Genomic DNA, 25,260 nt, shown 5'->3' on the forward strand with positions numbered 1-25,260 from the left:
TTTTTTTTTTTAGAGCAAGTTATTTATCCTCTAAACATTCATATATTATTATTAAATTACACATTTGTTACTAAATTACACACTTTTACTAAATTACACAGTTGTTACTAAAATATCCAGACTTTCACTCTTGATTTTTACTATGTAATGTATGTTTGCTCCCACTGATTGTGTATAATATTGTTTCAAGGCAAGTCCCCCATAGCTCTCACAAGCGGCATTGTCTTTGTGAATGAGCTAGATCCTTACGTAACAATGATATAATCTAACATATGTTGTTGTTGTGGGGTTTAACACCATTTTTCAGCACACAATAGGCTTTACATGGCGGCCAGTATTAATGGTAGAGTAAGAACCTGGGAAAACCTCGGAAAGAACCACCGACCCACGAGAAGCTACCGGCAAGCTTTCTCACATACCAACATTGACTGAATCCAAGAATAATCTAGCATAAGATTTTTTTTAAATTTGATAACAGTTCCATATTTGTGTTCAGATTTTAATCTTCATTCATCAGGATTCTTGACCGTTTCATTAATGATAGATCAATGCATGTTAATGAAGTGATTTTGCAATCTGATTGACTTTTTACAACTTGTGAAGCCATATTTTTCATCTGTTGAGTTTGTTATCATAAAGATCATATATGAGCAGCTATAAGTAGAAGATTGTACACAGTAATTATGCCTTCATGAATAGAGCATAATTGGTAAAATGTACGTGATAATTTATAAGACGTGTTCTAACACTACTACACAAGTTTGCACAGTGAAATGGTCAACTGTTATGTAAGTCAGTGAGTGATGCAAGGCCCACTTGTGCCTTTTGTTTGCCTGTAAGATTTGAGATTATTACACAATTATTACTAAATTACACAAACCATTTGAGATGTATGCTTACTTCTAATCATCATCATGTTTAAGTTAATACCATTCCACATTCAGTTATTTACGATTTTATTGTATTCCATTCCCTGTTCAAAATTTTACATCCAGATGTACACAGTCAGTGTGAAAGGCTAAGATTAACTAAATTAGCATATCAAACCCAGGGTACATACCAGCTTAAGCTGGGGATGAAAATTCACAGAAATTGCTCATTAGAATATGTAAAGATGATAATCATGTGTCATGAAGGTTGACATGTGGAATTGTCAAGTATGCGACACTGGCTTCACCTTAATCCAACTTTTGTTTCTATTCCAGGCTTCGGTGATGATGCAAGTACCATTGGCATAACCCAGCATTAGTTGAACTAGAGTTGAAATGGCAGCATCAGCCCCTATAGTTGAGGTCAAAGAGTACACAAACTGGCTGTCGGTGAACTTGGCCTTATATTATATGAAATCAGGAGTGCATACTTTCATAAAAAGAGAGGTTGATTGTCTACATCAGTCACTTGTTCAAAAAATATATGGAGGTCAAACAGTGTCATTGCCACCTTGTACTATCTGTCATGCTAGTCGTGTGAAAAGAGACAAGTACGGGGTTTGGGCATTTAAAAAGCGTTGTAGATCAGAATGTGATGTTTGGCTTGCAGAATTGTTAGCACTCCATGTCAATCCAAAATCGGAAGAAATATACTGGAATAACAGCCATGTCCCTTCATGGCCATTCAAGCCATGGGAATGTGCCAAGGTTTTTATGCCAGGAGGACAGCAGCCTTCCAATTCTGGACCTGCTAAGTGTGATACCCAAGCATTGTTAGCATTGTTAGTTAACTGCAGACACTTCCATCCCAAAATTTCTCCACAGGGTCTGGATCTTACAAAAACGGTAAGTAAAGCATGCAAAATCTTTTGTCAAGATCGTTGAATTTATGTGCAGCCACACGTCAGTAGGATCTGTTGAGTATGGTGACAATGTCAGTAGGATCTGTTGAGTATGGTGACAATGTCAGGAGGATCTGTTGAGTATAGTGACATTGACAGGAGGATCTGTTGAGTATGGTGACAATGTCAGGAGGATCTGTTGAGTATGGTGACAATGTCAGGAGGATCTGTTGAGTATGGTGACAATTGGATAGATAACCTACACATACATGCCCCATTAGCTTGAAGGCAACACCAGTTAATAGTCAAGTGTTAACAGAGTTGCTGATTAATTAAAATCGATGTAATTTGCTTGATTCTCATTGTTGTAGATTCATAAAGGAATGTTCCATTACCTTTATTCAGAATAACACCCTGTTGGAAAGTGTTTATTTGGAAAATGTATATGTAAGCAGCAGGGAAGTTGAACAGACCTTCCGTTCCAGCCAAAATAAAGCTTCCTACGCGAACTTTCTCCGTAGAAGCCTCAGAATTCAAAAATAAAGCCTTCTACGGGAGCTAATTTTCATGCATTTCAGACCGGATGCATCGGGTGGTCGCGCCGGTGTGTTAGTAAATATAGCATCCGAGACAGGAAAAATAAAAGTCAGGGAATAATTTTTGTTTTTTGTTGTCATTAGGGGCTGCTTTTTCATGAAAAAATTTGATCAAGACCAATTCGATACCGACTGCGTGGATCGTGAAGATTTATCGTGATGAACCCGTGCGGCGTTGCCTGAGCGCGGCTGAACAAATTTTTAAATTTGTTTATATCCATGTCGCCGTTGCACCAGGTCTGATGGATATTTCTCAACGTGTGCGTGTCTACGCCATTGAACACCGATAAAATATTACAATTGTCCCTAATCACCTTTGGAATCTGCGTATATCTCTGTGTTTCGTAAATAACATCGGTGTTCTTGTGTCTGCCACGCGAGAATATCCTAGCCGGGTTGGTCTGCTTGTCCAGCATAACATCGTCGAATACAACAAGATTATTAATATCGCCGTCCAAATTTTCCACGGATGGAGCTTCATTGATGTCTGTGATGAATTCGATTGTGCCTTCGTCGGTATTGTCGCTAAATTCTTTTAGCACTTGATAACAGCGTTGATCGTCAACGGATGGTGCAACCAAATACAATTTGTCCCATTTTAGCCATCGCATGATCAAATTCAATAACAATTGCGTCTTTCCAGATCCTGACGGGCCAATGATTATCATTCTAATCGAATTCGGTAATGCCGCATGATGTTTTACCTGCTCGCGTCGTTTCGTGGCTGAAAAATCAATTACATTCATGTTACTAGAATACATGGATCTATATTGTGTTAAGTGTCGCAAGCACACAGCTACGATACATCCAACCGAAATCGTTACACGCAACAACAGGAACGCAATTGCAGGAGAATGCGAAGTTTGCAAGACACGCAAGTTCAGATTTGTAAAAAAAAACTAGAAGAACCGGAGGAGATATCGCAGCCTCCTTGTCAAATCTACCCGGAACTCCCTGGGCAAAATATCCCGGAGAAAAGCATCTGCCAGGGTATAATTATTGTGGACCCGGAACGAGACTCGATATCAGACTCGACGATAATAACCAACCAAAACAAGATGAAGATCCGGTAAACGCAATCGATAACGCTTGTTACTACCACGATCTCGCATACCGCAGCGGAGATTTACAACAAAGGCATCTCGCTGATATCAGGCTAATTCACGCACTAGACGCAATTCCTGACAAAAGTTTCAAAGAGAAATTGGCATCCTGGTTGATAAAAGGCGCGATGAAAGGTAAATTAGTATTCGGTGCTGGTAAATAATATGGAGCAAATATATTATTCTCCGCGAGGATTTTGGCGAGGAAAATCAGCAATTGCCAAACTCGCCAAAGCCGCTAAAGTAAAACAATCCGTCGCTGAATCGTGGCTATCGAAACAGGCAATCTGGCAAATATATCTCCCTCCGCCCAAGAAAATACCGTACGCGAGTTTCACCGTCAGCGTCCCCAATGAGGTCCATCAAGCGGATCTGATGTTTCTTCCTCACGGTACCGTCGACGGAGTCACATATAAATACGTTTTGACCATCGTTGATATCGCTAGTAGGTATAAAGAAGCCGAGCCAGTATCGAATAAAACAGCAACGGAGATCGCTAAGGCGTTTAGCGAAATTTATTCACGATCCCCGTTGACATGGCCGAATCTTCTCCAGGTTGATCCAGGTCGAGAATTTCTTGGCGCGGTTACTTCATTGATGAAAAAAAATAATGTGAAAATCCGACGCGGTATCGTAGGTGTTCATCACAATCAAGCTATCGTCGAAAGATTCAATAAAACTCTCGCAGAACGATTATTCGGATACCAATACGCGCGTGAATTTATTCAGGATAATCGATCTCACGATTGGGTATCAAGATTGCCTCATGTAATTAACGCACTGAATAACGAAGTAACTCGAACGATAGCAATGAAACCCGCAATTGCAATTACAAAATCGAATATACCCCTAAAGCGAGATTCCACAATTCAGCCTGTACTAGGTAGCGTCACAGTCAGATATTTGTATAAAGAAGGCGAGGCTGAAGGAGGCAGAAAAAGAGCAACCGACCCAACCTGGAGTGTTACAACACACAAAATATCTGCCGTAACAAGATCATCAGGAAGACCAGCGATTTATATCCTAGATTCGTTAGCGCCTCAACGCGGATTTACCAAAGAAGAATTACAAATAGTACCAGAAGATACTCAACTACCGCCAGCGTCATTGAGATAATTTACTCGAATTCGTCCTAGCTGAGATAATTTTCTTACTCTCGATACGGCCAAATATACCAAATTTGACCAAGAAATTCTGTCATCGACGATCCAAACTTGTCCATCTACGGTCAATCCCTGTGACGAGTGTATCGTTGTTGCGTAGCCTAATTTCCACGGTGATTTTTCTGCATTTATCGCGTCATTAACGAGATTAATATCAACAAAGATAATATCATTTAGGACCAAAATCTTTTCCTTTCCGCATGGCAAAATAATATTAATATTTTGTCGCCTAGTATTAGCTGGCCTGTAGCATAACGGTACCTGCAGCGTTGGAAATTTTTCGCATTGCAGCTTAAATAACATTTCCTGAATAATATCACGAATAATTTTCCTACTAGCAACTATCAGATGATCGGGACGCCACAAATTTAGAAAATCGCTCATCGGAGTCTCGTCGATTATTTTTCTCATAACGTCACACTGAATCTTATTCGGTTGTAGTCGAATCAATTTCTTAAATTCGGTCAGTAAAATATATGTCGATCTATAATCAGCGTCGATTTCCTCATAATAGTCAACGAAGTTTCTGAGCCATTCGTGAGGCGATTCACCATCGATAGGATCAGGTTGGCCATGATCTCCGCACATTATTACAGCGGTATTTTTTCCTCCCAGCCAAGCTAATATCGATTTTAATATATCTAAATTTACCGTACAAATCTCATCGAAGATTATAATCTTGTTGATATATTTGTCTCCCATGCGAGCCGAGTCCCATGATCCACCGCTGTACTTGAAATAACTGTGATACGTGCACGAATTAACGCCACGCTGCTTTATTTCTCGCGCTAATCTGTGAGTCGGAGTCAACACAATCATGTCAGAATTTGCAAATAAGTTTATTGCTCGCGTTGTTTTACCGCTACCACCAGGCCCATTTAGGTAAACGAATTTGCTGCGTGAAATTGGGTCAAATGCAGATGCGGCTGCCGATATTTCCAAAATCGAAGATTTTTCAAATTTACCTTGATGAAATTCATCGCAATCTTCGACATCGGCGTCTTCACAATAATCTAGGATATCCTCGTTTTTTATCCTCCAGGTTCCCCATGAGCTACCATCGGTGATTAAATTTTCCAGCCTACACTGGTATTTTTTATCGATATAAAATGAATCCGTTGCGACTCTTACCGCGATATCAGAAAATGTGTTTATCATCGAGAGTAAATTTATACTTATATAAGCGAGCATCGACGACCGTAAATGCGTATATTGCGCTGATTCTCCGTCAAGATAGCTAATCACGGTACCTAATTTTGCTCCATCAATCATAATATTCTCTCTCTTGCAAAATATTCCTCGTGATACCGTATCGGCGATTATAAAATCCATCTCGGCGTCGTTGATAAACAACCTAGCGTGTCGATGTTTATGATCAACGGATCCACCTTGAGTAAATTTACCAATTATTTTTCTTCCTATATCTTTTGCGTTGTCACAGTCCGTCGGCAACCACACATTAGTTTGTTTTCTGTAGGATATAATCGCCTCGCTCACTGTCAACGATACTAACATCGACGAATCTAGCATATATCTCAATAACACCGTAGGAACCCAACGGCGCTGAGATAAATGCCTTCCGAACCAAATGTAGCAAATTTTATGTAAATTTTTAGCAAACTCGAACGACGTTACATAAGCGAATCCGGTCATGACAAAATCAGGCAACGGTCCGTTAATTGCTACTCTTGTCATTTCGCTGGTAGGATGACCGAATTTAGCAAAATAATCTGCACAATCGCCATATCCAAGGAAACTTCCAGGATAACACGCGCTCATGTCAACGGAAATCATATCTTCGAAATCGTACCTGGTATTCCACAATCCGCCATGGCCATACTCGATACAACTAAGTTGAACATCAGCGAGGAATTCGTTCCTTGTAGGCTTCCACGAGTTTTTCTCTCTGGCGGCGTGAGCGGCCACAGACGGAACTGTAAAGCAATTCGTTAGCAACTGATCGCCACATGGCAAAATAAATTGATCGTATTTTTCTTCACTCGAGAATAACCATATCGATATTGGATCAGATGCGCTTAATTTTTTGATAAATCTAAACATGGCATCGGAATTATTATTCTCCGCAGATTTACTATCTGTGGGATAAAATTTAACAATACGATCCCGCGGAAATATCATTACCGACTGCGACCACGCATGTGAATTATGATCGACAATCTCGATTGGTGCTCCTCGGGATCTATACGGCGATGAATATAATATTTCTCCCGATAACGTTTTCACCGTGATCGGAAATTTAAGTTTTTTACTCAACACAGCTACATCGTCCACCGATGCACCATCAGCGACGGTCTTCGCCCACGCGTTAATTTTATCCAACCTCAACTGGGTCAAACCAGATCCACGTCGAGCGTTTTTCATATGTTCGATAACACGCTCAGCCACGCAATTTATCATCGGCGATTCTTTCATCGCAGGTAGATTTTTCACATCCGGATTATTATTTAGCCGATAAATTCCATAAACAACTGCACTAGATGGATATGCCCTAGCATAATAAGGACCATCGATTCCCAATAACAATCCGGGCTTAGAATTCTTATCGAGAATAACGTTTTTCTTACCGCCACGCACTGGATCTCGTTTATCGCGAATAATCCAAGTATCGTCGGACATTTGTGCGATAAATTTTATTCCAAAGATAAATCGCTCTTCTTTGTATTCGGTTTTTATGTACTCGATTATTTTCTTAGCTCGCTCCAGGTTCATCGTGGCATCGATGGAATTTGTTTTCCATGTCGACCAAGTGTGAACGGCTCCGTCATCGAAAAATTCTTTCTTCGCCAGATCAGCCTCAGGTATAATATATTCTGCCTCATCAAGATCAAATACATCCATGATTATATTTTAGACAAATGTTTAAATTATAATGAATCAATGCAAGTGGATATTAATCGGCTCAACAAAATTCTGTGACAAATCCTGCAGAGGCGATTATTGCGGCGCTCATATACATGCGATTCGACGTGGCAGTAAAGGACCACAGCGATGTTTAGTTTGTCAAGTTGGCACGCGAGGAAAAACTCGGTTGTGTTTGGCCTGCGGAGGAAAGAATTATCGGGAATTGCGGCGATATTATGAAAAAAGATCCTCGTCGGTGATAACATGTGAAGAAGATTATATTAATCGATTCAAGGCAAATAACGATTTAGACATATAATTATTATATAATGAACTTGAAATCAGTGATTCCAGAAACAACAATGACATGCGAGTTTAAATCTCATCCAAAGATCGAGGGATACGAGGCGTCATCGGATGGTGTTGTCAGACATATCAAAACGAAGAAACATGTTGGTAGAGTTGGCAATTCGGGTTATTTGATATGTACCTTCAGCGGGGGTAGAAAAGGAAGATACACAAATTATACCCTTCATAGATTTGTGTTCGAGTGTTTTCACGGACCCATCAAGAATAATTTGGTAATCGACCATATTGACGGAAATAAACTTAACAACAAACTGTCCAATCTTCGCGCGGTAACTCAGAGTGAAAATTGCATATCCGGCAATACCGGCCGCAGATATCGACCAGCTAAGGCGGTTAAATCAATAAATAAAGAAACAAATGAAGAAATCATATTCACATCGATGAATGCCGCTGCAAGGTACTTTGGTATTCACATGGTCTCGGTGCGACGTGCAACAGAAAAAATAATCAACGCGACATTTTCCTATCGATTTGGTGAATGGATCGAGTTTTCTTATATTCCGATAATTTCAGACTAAAAATAAGGAATCGGAGATTCTTCAGGATTTTCTAAAAATTAATTAAATATTACAAATTTGTATAATGAACGAGAAGAATATAAATAACATCATCGAGGCCATCGAGGATTTAAAAAATAAAAATGTAAATTTATCCTCAGATTTGGACACAGGTAAAATCTGGTCCGAATTTGAGACGATCGTCCAAGGAAAACTCGAATACAGATACACGCTACCGTCAGAATACAAATTTATAAAGAAAATCCAGATTGCGATGTACCAATCTCTTGCGACTGTCAGCGATGATCAAATCGAGGATTTTGTTAAATTATCGACGCTGGTAGAAAAAGTTAGGTCGAGTTTGTCTGACGAATATGAGTCAAGAAAAATTACCAGCTCGCGCGTCAGGCAGCTAAAAAAGCTGGTCGATGAAAGTAAAATTAGCGTCGAAGATTCTTAAGATTCTTAAAAATCTTTGATTTTCATTCTTGCCACAAAAAAAAACAAAATTTCAAGAATCTTCGATTCCAATTCTAATTTTTATTATTTTTTTTTATTCATTTTACTGAAATTGTACAATTTTCTTGTTTCTGACTACCATTTACCCCAACAAATTTACGAAATTATATAAATTACTCAATTTGACGGGTATTTACCCCAGCAGATTCACGAAATTATATAAATTACACAATTTGACGGGTATTTACCCCATCAAAAACATAAAATTACACAAATTTCTTAATTTCCCTGATTTTTATTATTTTTTTTTTATTATTTACTAAATTAATTTATTTACTGAAATTGTACAATTTTCTTGTTTCTGACTACCATTTACCCCATCAAAAACATAAAATTATATAAATTACTCAATTTGACGGGTATTTACCCCAACAGATTTACGAAATTATATAAATTACTCAATTTGACGGGTATTTACCCCATCAAAATTAAGAAATTTACTAATTTTGAAAAATTTCCTGGTTTTTATTTATTTTTTTGGTTATTTTTCTCTGGCGGGCAGATTTAAGAATCTTAAGAATCTTCGATTCCAATTCTACGATCTCACCAGCAAGTTGATACTCAGCGTTTCTTTGCGTATATCAAGTAAATTTCCATTCTGGTCCGTCAGTTTGAAATTTATCTTCGATAATAATCGATTGTGACATCGCAGATAAAACGGATTTACTGGCTGTTTTATTATCAAAAAACCCGGAGATGCGCTAGGTGAAAACGAATATAAGATAAATCCCTGCTGTGCCTGCTCTGACACAGACGAATCCACGTTGTAGCTACCTTCAACGACGTCCGCGTGAAGATAAATCGCGATAACCTCCGTTATATTGACGATACCCGGCGAGATATGCCGCCCTTGCCCGGCAGGATCATTATCGTGTTTGAGAATCGATTCTGATTGTATTTTTTTAGTCCACGCGGCATGTAATTTCGGAAATAAATCATCGATGGTATCAGTGACGGATTTTCTCATTTTATCAACATCATAATCGGGAAATTTGAAATTTGGTAGCGTTTGCTCGGTTAATCCAAATACTCTCATGAATTTTTGTTTTTCTCCTGAATTTCTGATCAACGTGAAGCTGCTAATAGGAAGAACATAATCGGCAATTGATATATCGTCGATTATCGCCCGAATGAACATGTCGTGATAATATTCAACATCATTCGCGAGTTGATTTAAAATCTTCACGCGTTCGATAATTTCGCTACATGAGCCTGATTTATTTAAGATGCATTCATGAAAGGATTCTCGTAGTAAATTTAATTGTAATTTATGTTCTTGATTAAATTCGTCGATGGTTTTTCTTACCAAGATACCATCTATGGGAAATATTATCCTGCTAATGTTGGTAGCGTCGAAGATTTTCACACCGGGGGGAATTTTAGGAAGAGGCAACCACGAGAGAATTATTTCGTCCCTAAAAGTAAAAGCGAACATTACCAGGTTAAATTTGTGGTTGTTCATGAGATTAATGGCGCTGTGGATTATAGGTTTATGTCTGATATCTCCGTACCATCCTTCGTCGGTGGTAAAATCTGATTTTTTTGGCTCCGGTAGCTCTGGAGGAGCTTCTTCGTGCCAGCCTGGAATAATAAAATCTGGCTTTTCTGGTTTTGCCAGAGGTGCGATTTCGGGCCAACCTAGAACTGTCCTAATCGATGACTGGTAAATATCGACGATATATGGCGATTTTACTTCGAGTATCGATGACAGCGTTGGTTCGTGTGCTAATATTTTTATTCCTGGCTTATCATCACCGGTTATATTCGATATTCTACTGGTAAGTTCCTTGTCGATTTGCTCAATTTCGTAACTGCCTGTTGGTATGCCAACGACGATCCAATCGGGAGTTCCATCGGGGCGGTTTTTATTGGCAAAAACAAGCGAATTATTCGATGATAATCTACCAAATGATTTCGACCTAACATTGGGCCAGCTATTATAGACGCGTAACTGTGACAGCGCAATTTCCTTGACGCTAATTGGTATTGGAAAATCGATACTAAATTCTGGCCTGGTTGAGCTTGCCGATATCAGCGTTGTTATCGACGGTGTCGTGTTTGTCACGATTTGAGTTAGTTCCGACATTATTGATATTCATTTGTTCAATCTCAGAGTAGATATTTACCATCACAGAAAATTCTAGATCGGATATAACGCCGTCGTTGAGACTCTCAGAAAGCAGCGACGATAATTTCGAATACGCTTTGTTGACCTGGGATAATTTACTCGTGTACAGAGATAATTTTTCATTTGTGCATGAGGATATTTTTTTTGCGATAATGTTGAGAACACCAGCGATCGTTGTTGTTGATGAGATTATTATCGTTGCTACGATCGACGCGATTGTTGTTACCGCGGATAAGATTATTCCCGCACCGGCGATTTTTGCACTTACCGCGTACACAGCAACATCGATGGCAATTAATCTGCGTTGATATTTTTTTATTTTTACCTGATACTCGTCGAGGAGCTTTTTTAGCGAATCCTGCCATAAACGCGCCTGATTGTATCGGTAGTCCGATGCAGTCATTTATTAGTTAGGTTATCTAACCAATTGCGTGTATTCCGGATAAATATTCGAAAATTACAATATATTCAACTGTCATCTGAAACGTTCTATCTGGCGGTTCTAATGTAAACGTTTCTGTATAGTTTTCGTATATCGGAAGAATTAAAAACCCGGGATGATACTCATAAGAGTCACGAAATCTGGGTTTTACTTTGAATCTTACCGGGGGGATAAAATATATTCTATATACACCAGCAATCGAAAAAGTAAAACTAAATGTGTTATTCTCGGGTGTCCATATACCTTTTTGTACCTTTACCACAAATGGTACATGACAATCAATTTTTTCTGTTTCTACCTCCGATGGTATGACAATACGCGCTAATATTCCAAGATTCATTGACGACATTTTTGTGTTAATATCGTTAATTTTTGTGGTTGCGTCGAGAAGTTTCGCATTTAAGTCTCGAATTTCTCCGTCGTACAACGATACATCGACCTTTTGACGCGCCAATTCATGCACCACGTTAATTTCATCGTTAATTTTGGCAATATCCTCGTTGATTTTTTTCGTTTTCTCGCTGAGATCATCGTATGATGTTTTATCGCTTTTCTGACTCATTACGATATTTATTTCGGTAATATCGGCGAGAATATTAGTAATATCCTCGTTGATTTTTCTTACTCTCTCGTTGAGATCATTGTGCGATGTTTGATCGGCTTTTTTCTTTGCTAGCTCGTTTGCAGTGGTGGAGATATTATCAATAGATGTTTTTATGTCCTCGTCAATTTTTTTGCTAAATTTAGTTAGGGTATCGTCGAGTTTTTTTAAGATCGTTATTTAGCCTGTTAAGTCTCTTTGTCAATCTGTCCTGAAGATCGTCATATAATGTTTTATCGGCCTTCAGAAGCAACGTTGCTGATAATTCGCTATCTTTTTTTTCCACATCCGCGATATTAGCCTTCAGGGGTAACTTCGCTATAATGTCGGCGATATCAGCGATGGATTTTAATACCGAATCTGACAGGCTAGTAAATTGATTAATGCGATCGTTATATTCGTCTCGCTTGATTATATCAGTTATTTTGACGTTGCTTGTTTGTAATCTCCCTTCGCGGCTTTGAAAAATAGCAACTTCGCCAGGATCCACTTCTGACAGCGATAGAAGATTGTTAATATCATCCCTGGTTGCGAATTTTGATAGATCGACGTCAGTCACTTCTGCTTCCTTCTTCCTGTAGAGGAATCTTCCGTAAATATCAACCATGATATTTATCTACGGCGTATTTAAATACGATCCTATGATACGGGCCGGATGATTTTGAAATTGCGTCGAGGACATCAATTGATTCAGGACCGCATATCGGTGGATCCATTAACGTCTGCGTTGGAAGTGTCGAATACCAAATTGGAATATTTAACTTTGACACGTAATCGATAAATTCTTTTGGTGGAGCTAGTCCGTACGAGTCAAAGTAAACAACTTCGCGAGGATTAATCGCGTAGGCGACCCAATGTGTGCCAGGACCGGTATTTGAATCGAGATTTATTATTCCTGTCTCGGTGGGGTTTGGTTTTTCTGGTAGTTGATCCCGCATAAATATGCCTCTGAAAAATTTTATTTTTTTTATTTTTTGCTTCGTTGAATAAATCTAAATTTGAATAGGCCGTGCTAATCTTAGGCCGGATCCGTACGGGGGGTGCGTCTTAGATAAAGGCCGCTTCCCTTTTTTTTACCATATCGCCCTCCCATTACTTTGTGTACTAGTTTGTCGCCTACAGCAACGGCCGCGCCTAATCCTATAGCTTTTGCAATTGCCGGAAGAGCCCCGGATAATAATCCAGGAATAGCAGCTAGGAAAGGGAAAATTCCGCCCGTTTTGACCATGTCTCTGATGGCACCTATAATAAGATTCACATGAACGCCAGAATTTGCTGATTTGGCTTTGGTAAAGCGTTCACGTTGATTCTTAGTTAGCAACAGTTTGTTAGGCCCGCCCTGAATTTGATCATTTTTCAGGGTTAATTTCACACCGCATCGCTTTGCTGTTGCTGTTTGGAGTTTTTTCATCTGACCCGGGGTCAGAGTTACGCTGACGTGTTCGTATGGCATATTAATAATCGTTTAATCTAAATTTAGAAAATCTTCAAAGTTACATTTTCTCAACAGGAGCGTCGATGATTCTCATTCTGCCGCTGATGCCTTCCAAGATCATTGTTCTATCGCTAAGAATAACCGCGATCGCTTTGTAATTAAGTCCACCTGTGTTAATTCTGGCTTTGAAATGGATATCAACAACAGATTGCTTTACCAGATCAAGATGCTCCAGGGAAAAGTAATAGATAGGATAAAGTTTATTAAAATCTAGCTGTGATATTTGCAATCCGGTATCGATATTTTGATCACGACCCATGAAACTTAACAAGCGATGATACGCACGAGCCGTCGAATGATTTTCAAAATCAATTGATATTTCCTCGGATGGTTCTTGTTGGCCATTTACTCTCAACGACACATTTGTTGCTCCAATGTGATCAAATATCATGTGACTGTATAATTGATGATATCTACCGGTACGCAAAAAAGCGATAAAGATATGCCTAGGTGCAGAGGTACCCTGCTGCGATGCAATACGCCAGGTAAAATCACCATTAATATTAATAGTTGTGGAATCTGTTGTTGTTGTCAGCCAAGACATAACAGATTTACCACCCTGGTTCATGAATGACAATAATTTTTCTTCCTCGATTATTGATGGAGTTATCGCTGGCATCCACAAAGTAAATTTAAGTAATTTTACCGTACCGTTATTATTCGCGGCATCATTGGGACCTATCACGCCAGTAGCGTAATCGATAGCACCTTCTCGTCAGATAGCATCGTTGCTATTTTCCTTTCTGACAAACGTAACGGTGTGTTTTGCTCCGTAGATAATTTTCCTGAAATGCCTACAAAATCCGAATATATGGGATAACGGAATAGCACAAGAGAATCTTCTGTTACCTGGTGCTAGCATAGACTTTCGCGTGAAAAATCCGAGATTATAATCAGGATAAGGTTCAATGATCATATCTTCGACAGGAGCGGGAGCAGCAGGAGCGGCGCGATCGTTGGGTTGTCTGATAAGAAACGGCCTACTTTCGGGACGATCAGAATTATCCTTGGCAAACATCATACTAGGGCCAGCTGATCTAGTAAAATCATCCGAGTATCTAGCTAGGCCTATTATCGTCGTTGCCAAATCAACATCATTAGTAATTGACTCAATCTCTCTTCCGTCGATCATGTAAGTGGCACTCTTGAATAATGCCATAATGCCGTTGTTAACAAATCCGACCCTAAAATCTGCTGCATAGACGGTATTATCCGTTTTAATAACTTCCCCGACAACTTCAATATATGCCTCAGATGGAAGAAAATATCTTGTTGTATCGTGAACTTGAATTTCCAAACGATTAGGTGTATTTGGTTCAACTGCATCGTATGAGAAATACTGAAAATCACGCACGGAGGTGTCCTTGCCTACAGGCTCGTCCATGTCGAACACTTCGTTTGACACTTGTGCGAACATTTATTATTAAGAATTATCGTCTAAAACGAAGACCGCTACCCGAAATAAAACTTGTATTTGCAACTTCCTGTACTAGATCATTTATTTTTTTATTTGCTGCGTCGTTTATAACTTTACTAACATCAGCGGGCATTTCGCTGGTGCTAGGTAATTTGACAGGCTGCTTTTTTTGCGCATTAAGTTTGATATTTTGCTTTTGACAACATTGAAGCCTTTACTGGCCAAATTACCAATACCAGAAATGACAGTCTCGCCAATCTTTCCTATTGCTTTTGATGCAATTTGCTTAGCTGCGGGTCCGATTTTAGGGACTACTCGTGTGACGAGGCTTCCAACAATATCACCTAATCCGTTACCGTGAATATATTTATATACGGGCAATCGAGAGTTAACTATGCGGACCTGTCTAGGTCTGCGTTGATGTTTGTGAACAATCATGTTATTTCAATTGTGTTGTTTTAATCGATGAGTTCGTCAACGAGCTCTTTGTAAATGTGAGAATCAATGACGCCACCGCGAAATAATCGCCGACAAATATCTGAGGCTTCGTTGATTATTTCATGAGAGTTATTTCCGGCTCATTTTCCTCCGATTAATATTTCGAGGCGAGATACATCGTTGACGACACTGTCAGGGCAAACGGTATATCCGCTTCCTATTTTTGTATCTTGTGGTGGTGGCGTACCTGGTCTAGGATAAGGATCTCCCCATGTTATCCCGCTAGGATGTTGTGGAAATGATGATCTTTTTCCAAGCATTTCTTGATATTCATCGAGCTCCTTTTTAAAATTTGAATATCCGATATCGTAAAAATTCATCGGCTTTTCCAAACTACCAAAATAAATTAAATGCGGCCATGTTCCTGGTCCAAACGAATCAACAAATTCTTTTTTCAAGTAATATCTTTTATTCGCTGAACTATAATCCGCAGCGGCATCTAATCGTATAGCATCATCTTTGAGCACATCGATATGGTCTTCTCTCAAATAAATATTAGCAGGTTTAGTATAATCAACTTTTCCTCTTAAATGAGATTCAACTTCTTCCTCAGTTGTTCGAACTCCCTCGCTCGCAGGTGGTTCAAATTCGATTGGAGAATATATTGGTTTCCGGTCGCTCTCATCTTTTTTCTTTGGTTTTTTTCTTTTTTTCCTGAGGTCGACTTCTTACTTTTGGTCTGGCCCCTAATTCCTGTGGTTGAAATTCTTCTTTCAATTCCTGTGGTCGAAATTCAAACTCCTGTGGTTGAATATCTTCTTCTTGTGGTTGAATATCTTCTTCCTGTGGTTGAATATCTTCTTTTAATTTTGCTTTTCTTTTCCGTGAAGATTTAGCCTTTTCTTCTTTCTCCTGTCGTCTTTTTTCTTTCGCTTGTTGCTTTTCTTCTTTCACTTGTTGCTTTTCTTCCTTCGCTTGTTGCACATTATAATTATACGTTTCCTTTGCGGCTGTTAAAAATCTTCTGTAATATGGATCCGTTTCTCTCGCCTGTGATTTTCCCGTGTAAACTTTATATAACATATTATACCAGTTTTTTACGGTTTGCGTATCTTCTTTTTCCTTCATCAGTCAGATATTCTCCTCGACCATCAAAATAATCTTCCGCAAATTGACCACATTGATCTATATTACTATACAACGTCGAGAGCGGCTGTGATATTATTCCCCATCCCGCCTCGGTGAAATTTCCTCTTAAATCCTCGAGACGGAACGCTTTTTTTCCTACTCCAAGTTTTCCTTTACTTATTTTAAAACCAATTGCAGTGGTTCCTCCTCCTGGTTGTTGCCCGCGTTGTTGTGCTAGTATTGCTAATCGTCCCGGTAATTCTCGTGAGTGTTCCTCGATACCTTTCAACATGGGAACAATTCCAAGTTTCCTGAGTTCCTGATCTTTTTTGTCACCATATGCGACTCGCTCGGTTGTTTCAGTAACTGGCTTTAACCATTTTGACGATAACTCGGTGATTCCATATTGCGTATCTTCGTAATCACGAACATTTTTCTTGAATAATTTTTTTACTGGAATAAGTTTCTTTAGTGCCGCTAATTGTTCTCGTGCTAATCTAGCAGAATGAGGCTCTCCAACTGTACTAGTTTTCGAACTCATATTATTTTCAAGTATATCATTTTAATGTGACGTAAAATGGACCAAAGCAGCCCCTAATGACAACAAAAAACAAAAATTATTCCCTGACTTTTATTTTTCCTGTCTCGGATGCTATATTTACTAACACACCGGCGCGACCACCCGATGCATCCGGTCTGAAATGCATGAAAATTAGCTCCCGTAGAAGGCTTTATTTTTGAATTCTGAGGCTTCTACGGAGAAAGTTCGCGTAGGAAGCTTTATTTTGGCTGGAACGGAAGGTCTGTTCAACTTCCCTGCTGCTATATGTACTAAAGTTAATTACACTAGGTTGATAATAAAATGTTTTGGAAATATAATTCCTTTATAAATTTATTTTGCAATATTTGTATCACTGGGTTCCTAGTATGGTATGTATATATTCAACATTATCTTACACAATCACAGTTTTTCTTCTGATAGTCTGCTAAAAATAATTGTATGAGTAATTAGTCTACTAAAATTAATTGCACCAGTAATTAGTCTGCTAAAATTATTTGCACCCGTAATTAGTCTACTACAATTAATTGAACCTGTAATTAGTCTACTACAATTAATTGCACCTGTAATTAGTCTACTACAATTAATTGCACCTGTAATTAGTCTACTACAATTAATTGCACCGGTAATTAGTCTACTACATTTCATTGCTACCAGAATACAAATTTTTATCAACACATTCAGATATGTTATGTTGGCAGTATCGAATTCAGTCAGACGCATAATCATTGTGCACAATAATAATAAGAATAATGACTTTATTTAGAGAGGGTAACAATATTAGCTGATGAACTAACCCTGAATCTGTCTTACAAAGGAAGTTATTTATATACAAAATGCAAATGTATTGACAACAATACATTTACTTTCTTTTCTTTCCCCAGCTGGGTACTCATCCATACATATTGTACCCACATAGTCTGTGTACATGCAATATACGGTTAACTGTTAGTGCCAAAGAAATGGGTAGTATATTGTATGATGCCCAGACACATTCATGAATACAAATTCAGTGTTTTTCATATTCATTTGAACTACATCTCAGAAGCCACTGGATATATTGCATCTGAGTGTGACTGGCATAGTAGCAGCCATCTTGAAAATCTTGTGATTGCTACTGCTTATGGACTTGCAGGTGTAACATAAAAGACGTAACGTAAAAGCAGTGTGACATAAAAGACGTAACATAAAAGCAGTGTGACATAAAAGTCGTAACATAAAAGCACTTCAAATAATAATATACTTCTTTAAAAAGAAGAGCATATTAACATGCTCTGGTTTGAGAAATGTGTTTTGGGCAGTTAAAAAGTCCCCTGCAGTACTGAATGCTCTTCCATTTGGGACATGATTTCAGAATATTTATCAGATTTTAAGTTTGAATTTTATGGTGAGCTATGTTAACAGGTTTTCCCAGATATGCAGCAGGTTGTAATGGCCCTGTCCCTGTTCAGTGATGGTTTGCGTGCATGGATGTAAATCGATGACAGTCAGTAGAGATCACATCAGTCTGCTGATGAAGTCCTTAGCATGAGGATGAAATCTTCAGGTTATCTTTCTCTGTTTATTTTTGGTATGCAATTGAAAAGTTAAATACATTATCAAATATGAATACTACTACACAGATAAGCTTTCACCAAAGTGGCCGGTATTGTGTAAATACATTTATTTTGAAATGTGCTCTCCTACACTATTAAAGAGATGTTCCAAAAATAACTGTTTTGGACCTTTTTCCTCTGTTGCTTGCATGGCAATTAGGTCAGGTGAGGTTTTGGTATAGCCATGCATCCATCTAATGTTGTGTATCCATCAATAATTGCAATTTCAAACTAATCAAAACTTGTCAGACCAGTTTTTGACCAAGTTTAGCAGAGAGCATCTGCATGAATGGCTTTCTGTTCTACACAGGTTATACTTATCCACCATCAAAGAATTGGTAGTCATTTCTAAAAATAGAAAATAATTCTAAATCACTAAATCTTGAAGGACACTGAACATATTGGGACCAAAATTTGCCAGAAAGTATCCTGACAGGATGGCATTCCATATTGTTGCAAATAATGCCAATACATAAATACTAAAAGTAGAAAAACCTTTAAAATGACTCCTTCTCCAAAACCACTGAACACAATTTGACCAAACAAAACAAAGCATCCAGACATAAAGACCTTTAATATTTTTAATAATGACAATTCATTATCAAATATGGCCACTGGTGTTAAAATAAAACACAATTTAAAGAAAAACTCTCACAGACCACTGAATGGAATTTAAACAAACTTGATAAAAACTATTCAGGTACGAAGAGCTTTCAAATGGGTACCAATGATTAACCTTTAAATAGTTTCTTCTCAAAAACCACTGAACAGATTTTGATCAAATTTGAAAGAAAGCATACTGCCATATAGGCTTTCAGGTTTGTACAGCTTATGCTGATCTGCCTTGATATGAAACTGAGCGAAATGGGTACATTTTTGCATAGATGTCGGCAATTTATTTGTTCTGTTGTGGGGTCTTTGTAAATTGGATTCAGCCCAACCAAATTCTTAGAAAAATGTATCTGCCCACTTATCTGATATGGTTTTACTTTCTTTACTTTTAATATTTTTTTATCTTTGTACTGTATCTGGCGTATTAAAATTATCTCATGTTGCAATTTTACATTTTCATGTACAGTAAAAGATTGGTATGAAACTGCAGTAGATACATATACTTTTTGTTGTTGCATATAAAACTGACACAATGGGACTTGTCTTGCATCATTAAAATAATTAGATTTAAATGTTTCATCTGTGATTTCAGATTTCTACCATACGAGACAAGGTGATGCATAATGGTGAAATGAAAGTTTCTGATGCGGGCAGAATGGGTTTCATACAGCAAATCATACAATTGTTAGAAGATCCTGTCAGCCTGAAGTCATTAGAGGATTGTAAAACTGCAATTGGCAACATCCACAAGGTATCTTTACATGGAAATTGTATCTATATATTTATTAGGATGATAACTTCATTTGTTGTTTCATTGATAACACTGCATGATGAACAGTTTAGAAAATTTGATCATTACAAACTGGGAGAATGAAAGGGCTCAATAATTTTTTTTTTTTTAAATGGCCGCTGGTTACAAATGAAAGTGTCCAGGATTTTTTTGGGAAGTTTCTTGTTTGCTTTATATTTTTAGGTGAAATCCATTTTTGTCCAAACCTAAAACTGACCTGGATGTTTAAGTCACATTTATGTCATAAGTTTGCATTCAAACTCGTGCTGCACCTCCCACACGATAACTCGCACAGCGGGGTCCACAAACATACACCACACTACATGCGAGGCATGAGTTACAGTGGGGCCTCCAAAAATTGAGAGAAAAATTGCTTTGACATCGAGAAAACCGTGGGAGGGGGAGCGGCGTTAGGGAACTGAGCTGTTTAATTAATGAATCCTCATTTTACAATCACTTCGATAATAAATTTTAATAATGCGCTTTTTCTAATGAAGTTGTTCATAATTCTGTTTAAATAACATCTTTTTCAAACTATCCTATATATGAAAGGTCGTTCCAACTTGTTTGAACAACCATCACATGTACGTGAAAAGTCTGTGTATAACATCACAGCTTTTTTGTTTTTTTAATGAGTCTGGTTCCCGTAGTTGTGTTTAATAGTATCTTGCCAAATCGGTAGTCCATAATTTGGGAACTAGACTAACTGTTGATACACCACCAAACAAGATTCCTATTTTTTTCAAAAACACGTGACATTTATTTTGTGACACGTCTACGTCGAAACTCAATTTTTTATTGTTCAGTTAATAAATTAATAATAATAATAATAATAATGATAATAATAATAATAACCACTAATGTACTCATTAATAATACTAATGAGGACTTTGTATAGCGCCTAATCTTTAGAAGCTCTAAGCGCTTTGGAACATTAGACAACACCTGTAAGATAAAAAACATATAATGATATGATTACAAAAACATTAAAAAACATGCTGTGAATATTTAAGGTAGGAAACATTATTAGGTCTTTAAGATTGTTCTTGCAGTCGAAATAAGTGAGTTTTGAGAGCCCTCTTGAATGTGACCACTGTGTCTTTGTGTCTAAGTTCAGTGGGCAATTCATTCCATGTTGCTGGGCCTTGGTATGCAAAAGAATGCTGTCATATGACTTTGTTTTCATACTTGGAATAATGAGTATACGGTTGTCAGAAGAGGAGCATATGTATCTTGCTGGTGTGTACACATGGGTGAGGTCGGATAGGTATGTTGGACTGGAGTCAGACAGTGAAACATAGCACAGAGAACACATTTTTTGTTTGATTCTGGATCGAATGGATAGCCAATGTAGGGTACAGAGCAGCGGGGATGTGTGCTCTGATTGTGGTACTGAGAGTATGATCTGAGCAGCTGTGTTTTGAAGTTTCATGAGCAGATATTGAGGTTAACCAGACAGAACTGAGTTAGAATTTTCCAGTCTTGAAAGATTATTGATTTTGGGATCAAATGGACAATGGCCAAGTTCACTATGAGACAAAGAATATACTGATACTGCCATGGCTCATGAGTATGTGGGTATATAATAAAGCTGTACCGATTAATCGACCATACTCATAATCTGGCCAATTATTGGAACAATCTGTATAATCGATATAGGCAGAAGTAATTGGTGCCAATGTAAGCAAATTTCCAAAATATAAATTCATTCATAACATTCATCTTGACTTGGCTTGAATTTTAAATGACAATAAATAGTTGAAATTAAGGAATAAACATTTTATTTGCTGGTTAATTGAAAGACAATATATTCTTAAAGTAAATACTTTTTAACACGCTTGCTGTAAACTACCGCTGATTGTCTGTTAACAACAAATTATCAATGCCATGCATGCACTCACAGCAGACAACCAGCCAATCAGGCCTCATGTGGCTGTTGAACTTCCAGCATACACATTACATGGATGGTCCTGGCTTTTAAAAAGTTGTCACCCAAAAAAAATCACCAATCTCACTATTGTGTTGCCAATTTTCAAAAGAAAATATTGTACCAGAGGTTTTGGCCCACGAATTTTTTGGCAGAAAATTTCCAGCCTCCTTCAAGTTTTGTCCAGATCACTATGACAGACCTCAGGACAGGAGAAAATTTAATTTTGAATGAGACTTATTTATGACACAGTATGAACATTTTTGTAATATTACTTGTATTATGAAAGACCTGAACTCAGTGGAAGCTACTAATCTCTTTCTGACATAGAGACATTGAGCAATTACTATCTTCATAAAATGCGTCAAATTGTTTCCTTAGTATTTTTTTATTTACCAGTGCAATAGATAAAACAATTAAAACATTTTTCTGGTCTGATTCAACATATTTGTTCACCAAAGCATTTTTCTGGTTTGCTTTGATATGTTTGTTTTGAAGGAAAAAAAGCATGTTTTGCTTTACATCAAGGTGCTGAGTATACTGTTTTGGTATATACATATATATATATATATATATATATATATATATATATATATATATACACCACTCCCTCGATAAATCGCACACATCGGGGTCCAGAAACATCGACCACTAAGTGAGGAGCGAGTTATCGAGAGGCCTCTAAAATAAGCCCAAAACCAATAAAGTGATTGACGACATAACGGAAAAATAAGGGGGTTGGGTAGGCAGATTATACTGTTGAATACTCACTTTATAATCGTTCTGAGATTAACTGTGAATAAATATCTCTTCATAACTGTGTACTTTATTATTTCCTCATAGGACAACGTTAATTTCAGGATAAATTACAATATATTGAGGCGATCATCGAAAACATTATTCCACGTGGTTTCCGTTCACTTAAGATGTGTACCACTTCACACATTGTGTACTACGTCACTAATTGTTTATGCTGAATTGGATACATTCAAATTTTATTGTTTGATCCAAATTAGACGTTTTTTTATATACAAAATATCGACTCTTTTCTAGAAACTGTCGATTGAACGATAGATAGATAGATTTGAATGCGATATAAGTAAAATGGAAAACAAAAAAAACAAGGGTTAATCAGTACTAACATATTTAATTGGTCTACAAATTTAAAACAACGTAAATTAGAACAAGTTAATACTTGCCGTTTGTGCCACGCTTGACAAATATCAATTCACTTTCTGAAAAAATCAGTTAATTTTTTGTGGGTGTTACTCCTTGGTTTCTCTGCCGCCGAGCAAAATCCTTCAGATTTCTCAACTGCATGAGCTTTATGTAGTCAACATTTTGTGTCTCCAGCCACCTTATGGCAATATCAAAATATTTGATTGTGCAGAGGGGTGGGGGTGCAACATCTGCATCTGCATCACTTTCAACACTTGTATTACTCCAGTTAGAATCGTCTTCTGCTGCAAATTTGTTCGTTATAGAATTAATTATAGTTTCATCTGACATGTATTGGGCTGTGGGGCAATCATTGTCAGCACAAATCCATTCCTCCATATCATCAAGAAACGCCCATCTCAGGACCATGAGTCTGTACGAATTTCTCCCAAACAGCCTCGGCATTAATGAAATCAGTTTCACTGAAACATTCGAAGTCACTATCATCGTCGTTGTCTCTATTACTATTTTGCTTTACGTCAAAGGCAGCCCCAAGACCCTTAATCCAGCACCCCAGGTCTCTTGTAATCGATATTTTTTTAATGCAACAAACACATCCCCAAGGTGTTGATCAAAACAAAGCTGGCATGTACATGTAATTAGGCTCTCAAAGAAGTACCCACGGGTTTCGATGTGACGGTCGATTGACTCTTTTCATGTTTTCAATGAACAGAATATGTTGTGATTATAATGTTTACACTGAAACGGAATTAAAGGATTAGAACGTGACTTTCACACAGGAAGACGTTTAATTGGTGTTTATTTCATTCTCTGTTGCCACCTGTTAGCATTTACCAGAAATTTTCATTGATCGCTATTTCACCAGACTGTTTAATTACAGTATACTGACAACTATTTATCATAAAAACTTGCATAATATATGATATCTTGAAACAGAGGTCTCGCTAGGATTTTAAAACTGGGTCTTTCTGCCTCTGAATTCAATCACTAAATATCAGTACATTTTCTCACTCGGCCGCCAGTCAAAGCTTTTGAACTAGCCACCTAGCTGTTGCATCATGTTCTTTTTTTTTTTAATGTACTCTTATAAAATGGCAACAGTACATCAAAGAGTCTTTCAGTCACTGAATTCTGTCATTGTAAATATCAGCACAGTTAAATGATCAACACATTATCCCACAAAGCAGGTGGCTGAAACATGACGGAAGATACCAACCTCAGTAATTTTCTGCATCCCACATCAAAAATTTTCATTTTCGAGATCTCTGAAATTAAATTTTCTTTAGAACTTGCAAATTTCAAAATATGGATTATATTTTTACGGGCAATAATCACCATTTTCAATGATAAAACGAGCAGTGTATCAGTGTTTAATTGAACAATTCTTATCGTAATTTTTTTCATGTTCAGCATATTTTGAAGATATTTTAAATACATTTTTTCTGGAAAAAATCGGTAGCCAAGACGGACATCATGTTATAAGCGGGATCGCGAGTTATCCGGGCGCGAGGGTGCTGTGTGTGTGTGTGTGTGTATATATATATATATATATATATATATATATATATATATATATATCCATTTTCAGGTATAGGTCCATGAAATCCATGTAAGAAGGCAATTGGTTATAGTCTTGTATTGGTTTAGGCAGGGCATGTGATTTTTATTTTTTATGACAGTGTGAGTTGACTGAAAAGGTGTCCTTTGCAGAATAAAAGTTTTACATGCATATTTTTTCCAGACCAAACCGGTTTATCTCCTAGCATACATATTTACAAGACCATCAGAGATTACATATCTTTAAAAATTTCCAAAAGTCATTTTATCAAGATGCTCAGTGTGATTAGCTTTGCAGAACTATGTAGCATTCACTTCATAGGAATTCAACTAATGACAGAACTAACCTATCCAATTACAGATCTCATAGCAGATTTAAAAGTAATCTGTTACTAAAAAAAATATTTCACAATCAAAATTTTTTAAAAAATCTTTAAAAATTTGTTTGCAGATTTTCAAAGACACACTGTGGCAAAGATAAAAATATAGGTTGTTAAGTATTGAAATAAACT

The 25,260-nt window shown here is 37.5% G+C and overlaps 1 protein-coding gene across 1 annotated transcript; it reads left to right on the forward strand.

The window, feature by feature from the left end:
- The first annotated feature begins 1,215 nt into the window (after positions 1-1,215).
- LOC149771373 (uncharacterized protein CXorf38-like) lies at positions 1,216-25,229 on the forward strand. Its single transcript, XM_089948539.1, has 3 exons — positions 1,216-1,775; positions 19,888-20,046; positions 25,200-25,229. Exons 1-3 carry the CDS (start codon positions 1,266-1,268, stop codon positions 25,227-25,229), a joined length of 699 nt encoding a protein of 232 aa, XP_089804665.1. The 5' UTR covers positions 1,216-1,265.
- The last annotated feature ends 31 nt before the right edge of the window (positions 25,230-25,260 follow it).

This window comes from Sinohyriopsis cumingii, unplaced genomic scaffold, assembly GCF_028554795.1.
Source record: "Sinohyriopsis cumingii isolate HCF-2022 unplaced genomic scaffold, ASM2855479v2 utg001908l, whole genome shotgun sequence".
In the NCBI taxonomy this organism is placed as follows: domain Eukaryota; kingdom Metazoa; phylum Mollusca; class Bivalvia; order Unionida; family Unionidae; genus Sinohyriopsis; species Sinohyriopsis cumingii.

Bases quoted from the DNA above. Each gene is read 5' to 3' on its own strand.
- LOC149771373 (XM_089948539.1), top strand. From the start codon at position 1,266: ATGGCAGCATCAGCCCCTATAGTTGAGGTCAAAGAGTACACAAACTGG. The intron at 1,776-19,887 runs GTAAGTAAAGCA...CTGTGATTTCAG, and splicing joins GTCTGGATCTTACAAAAACG to ATTTCTACCATACGAGACAA. The intron at 20,047-25,199 runs GTATCTTTACAT...ATTTGTTTGCAG, and splicing joins CAATTGGCAACATCCACAAG to ATTTTCAAAGACACACTGTG.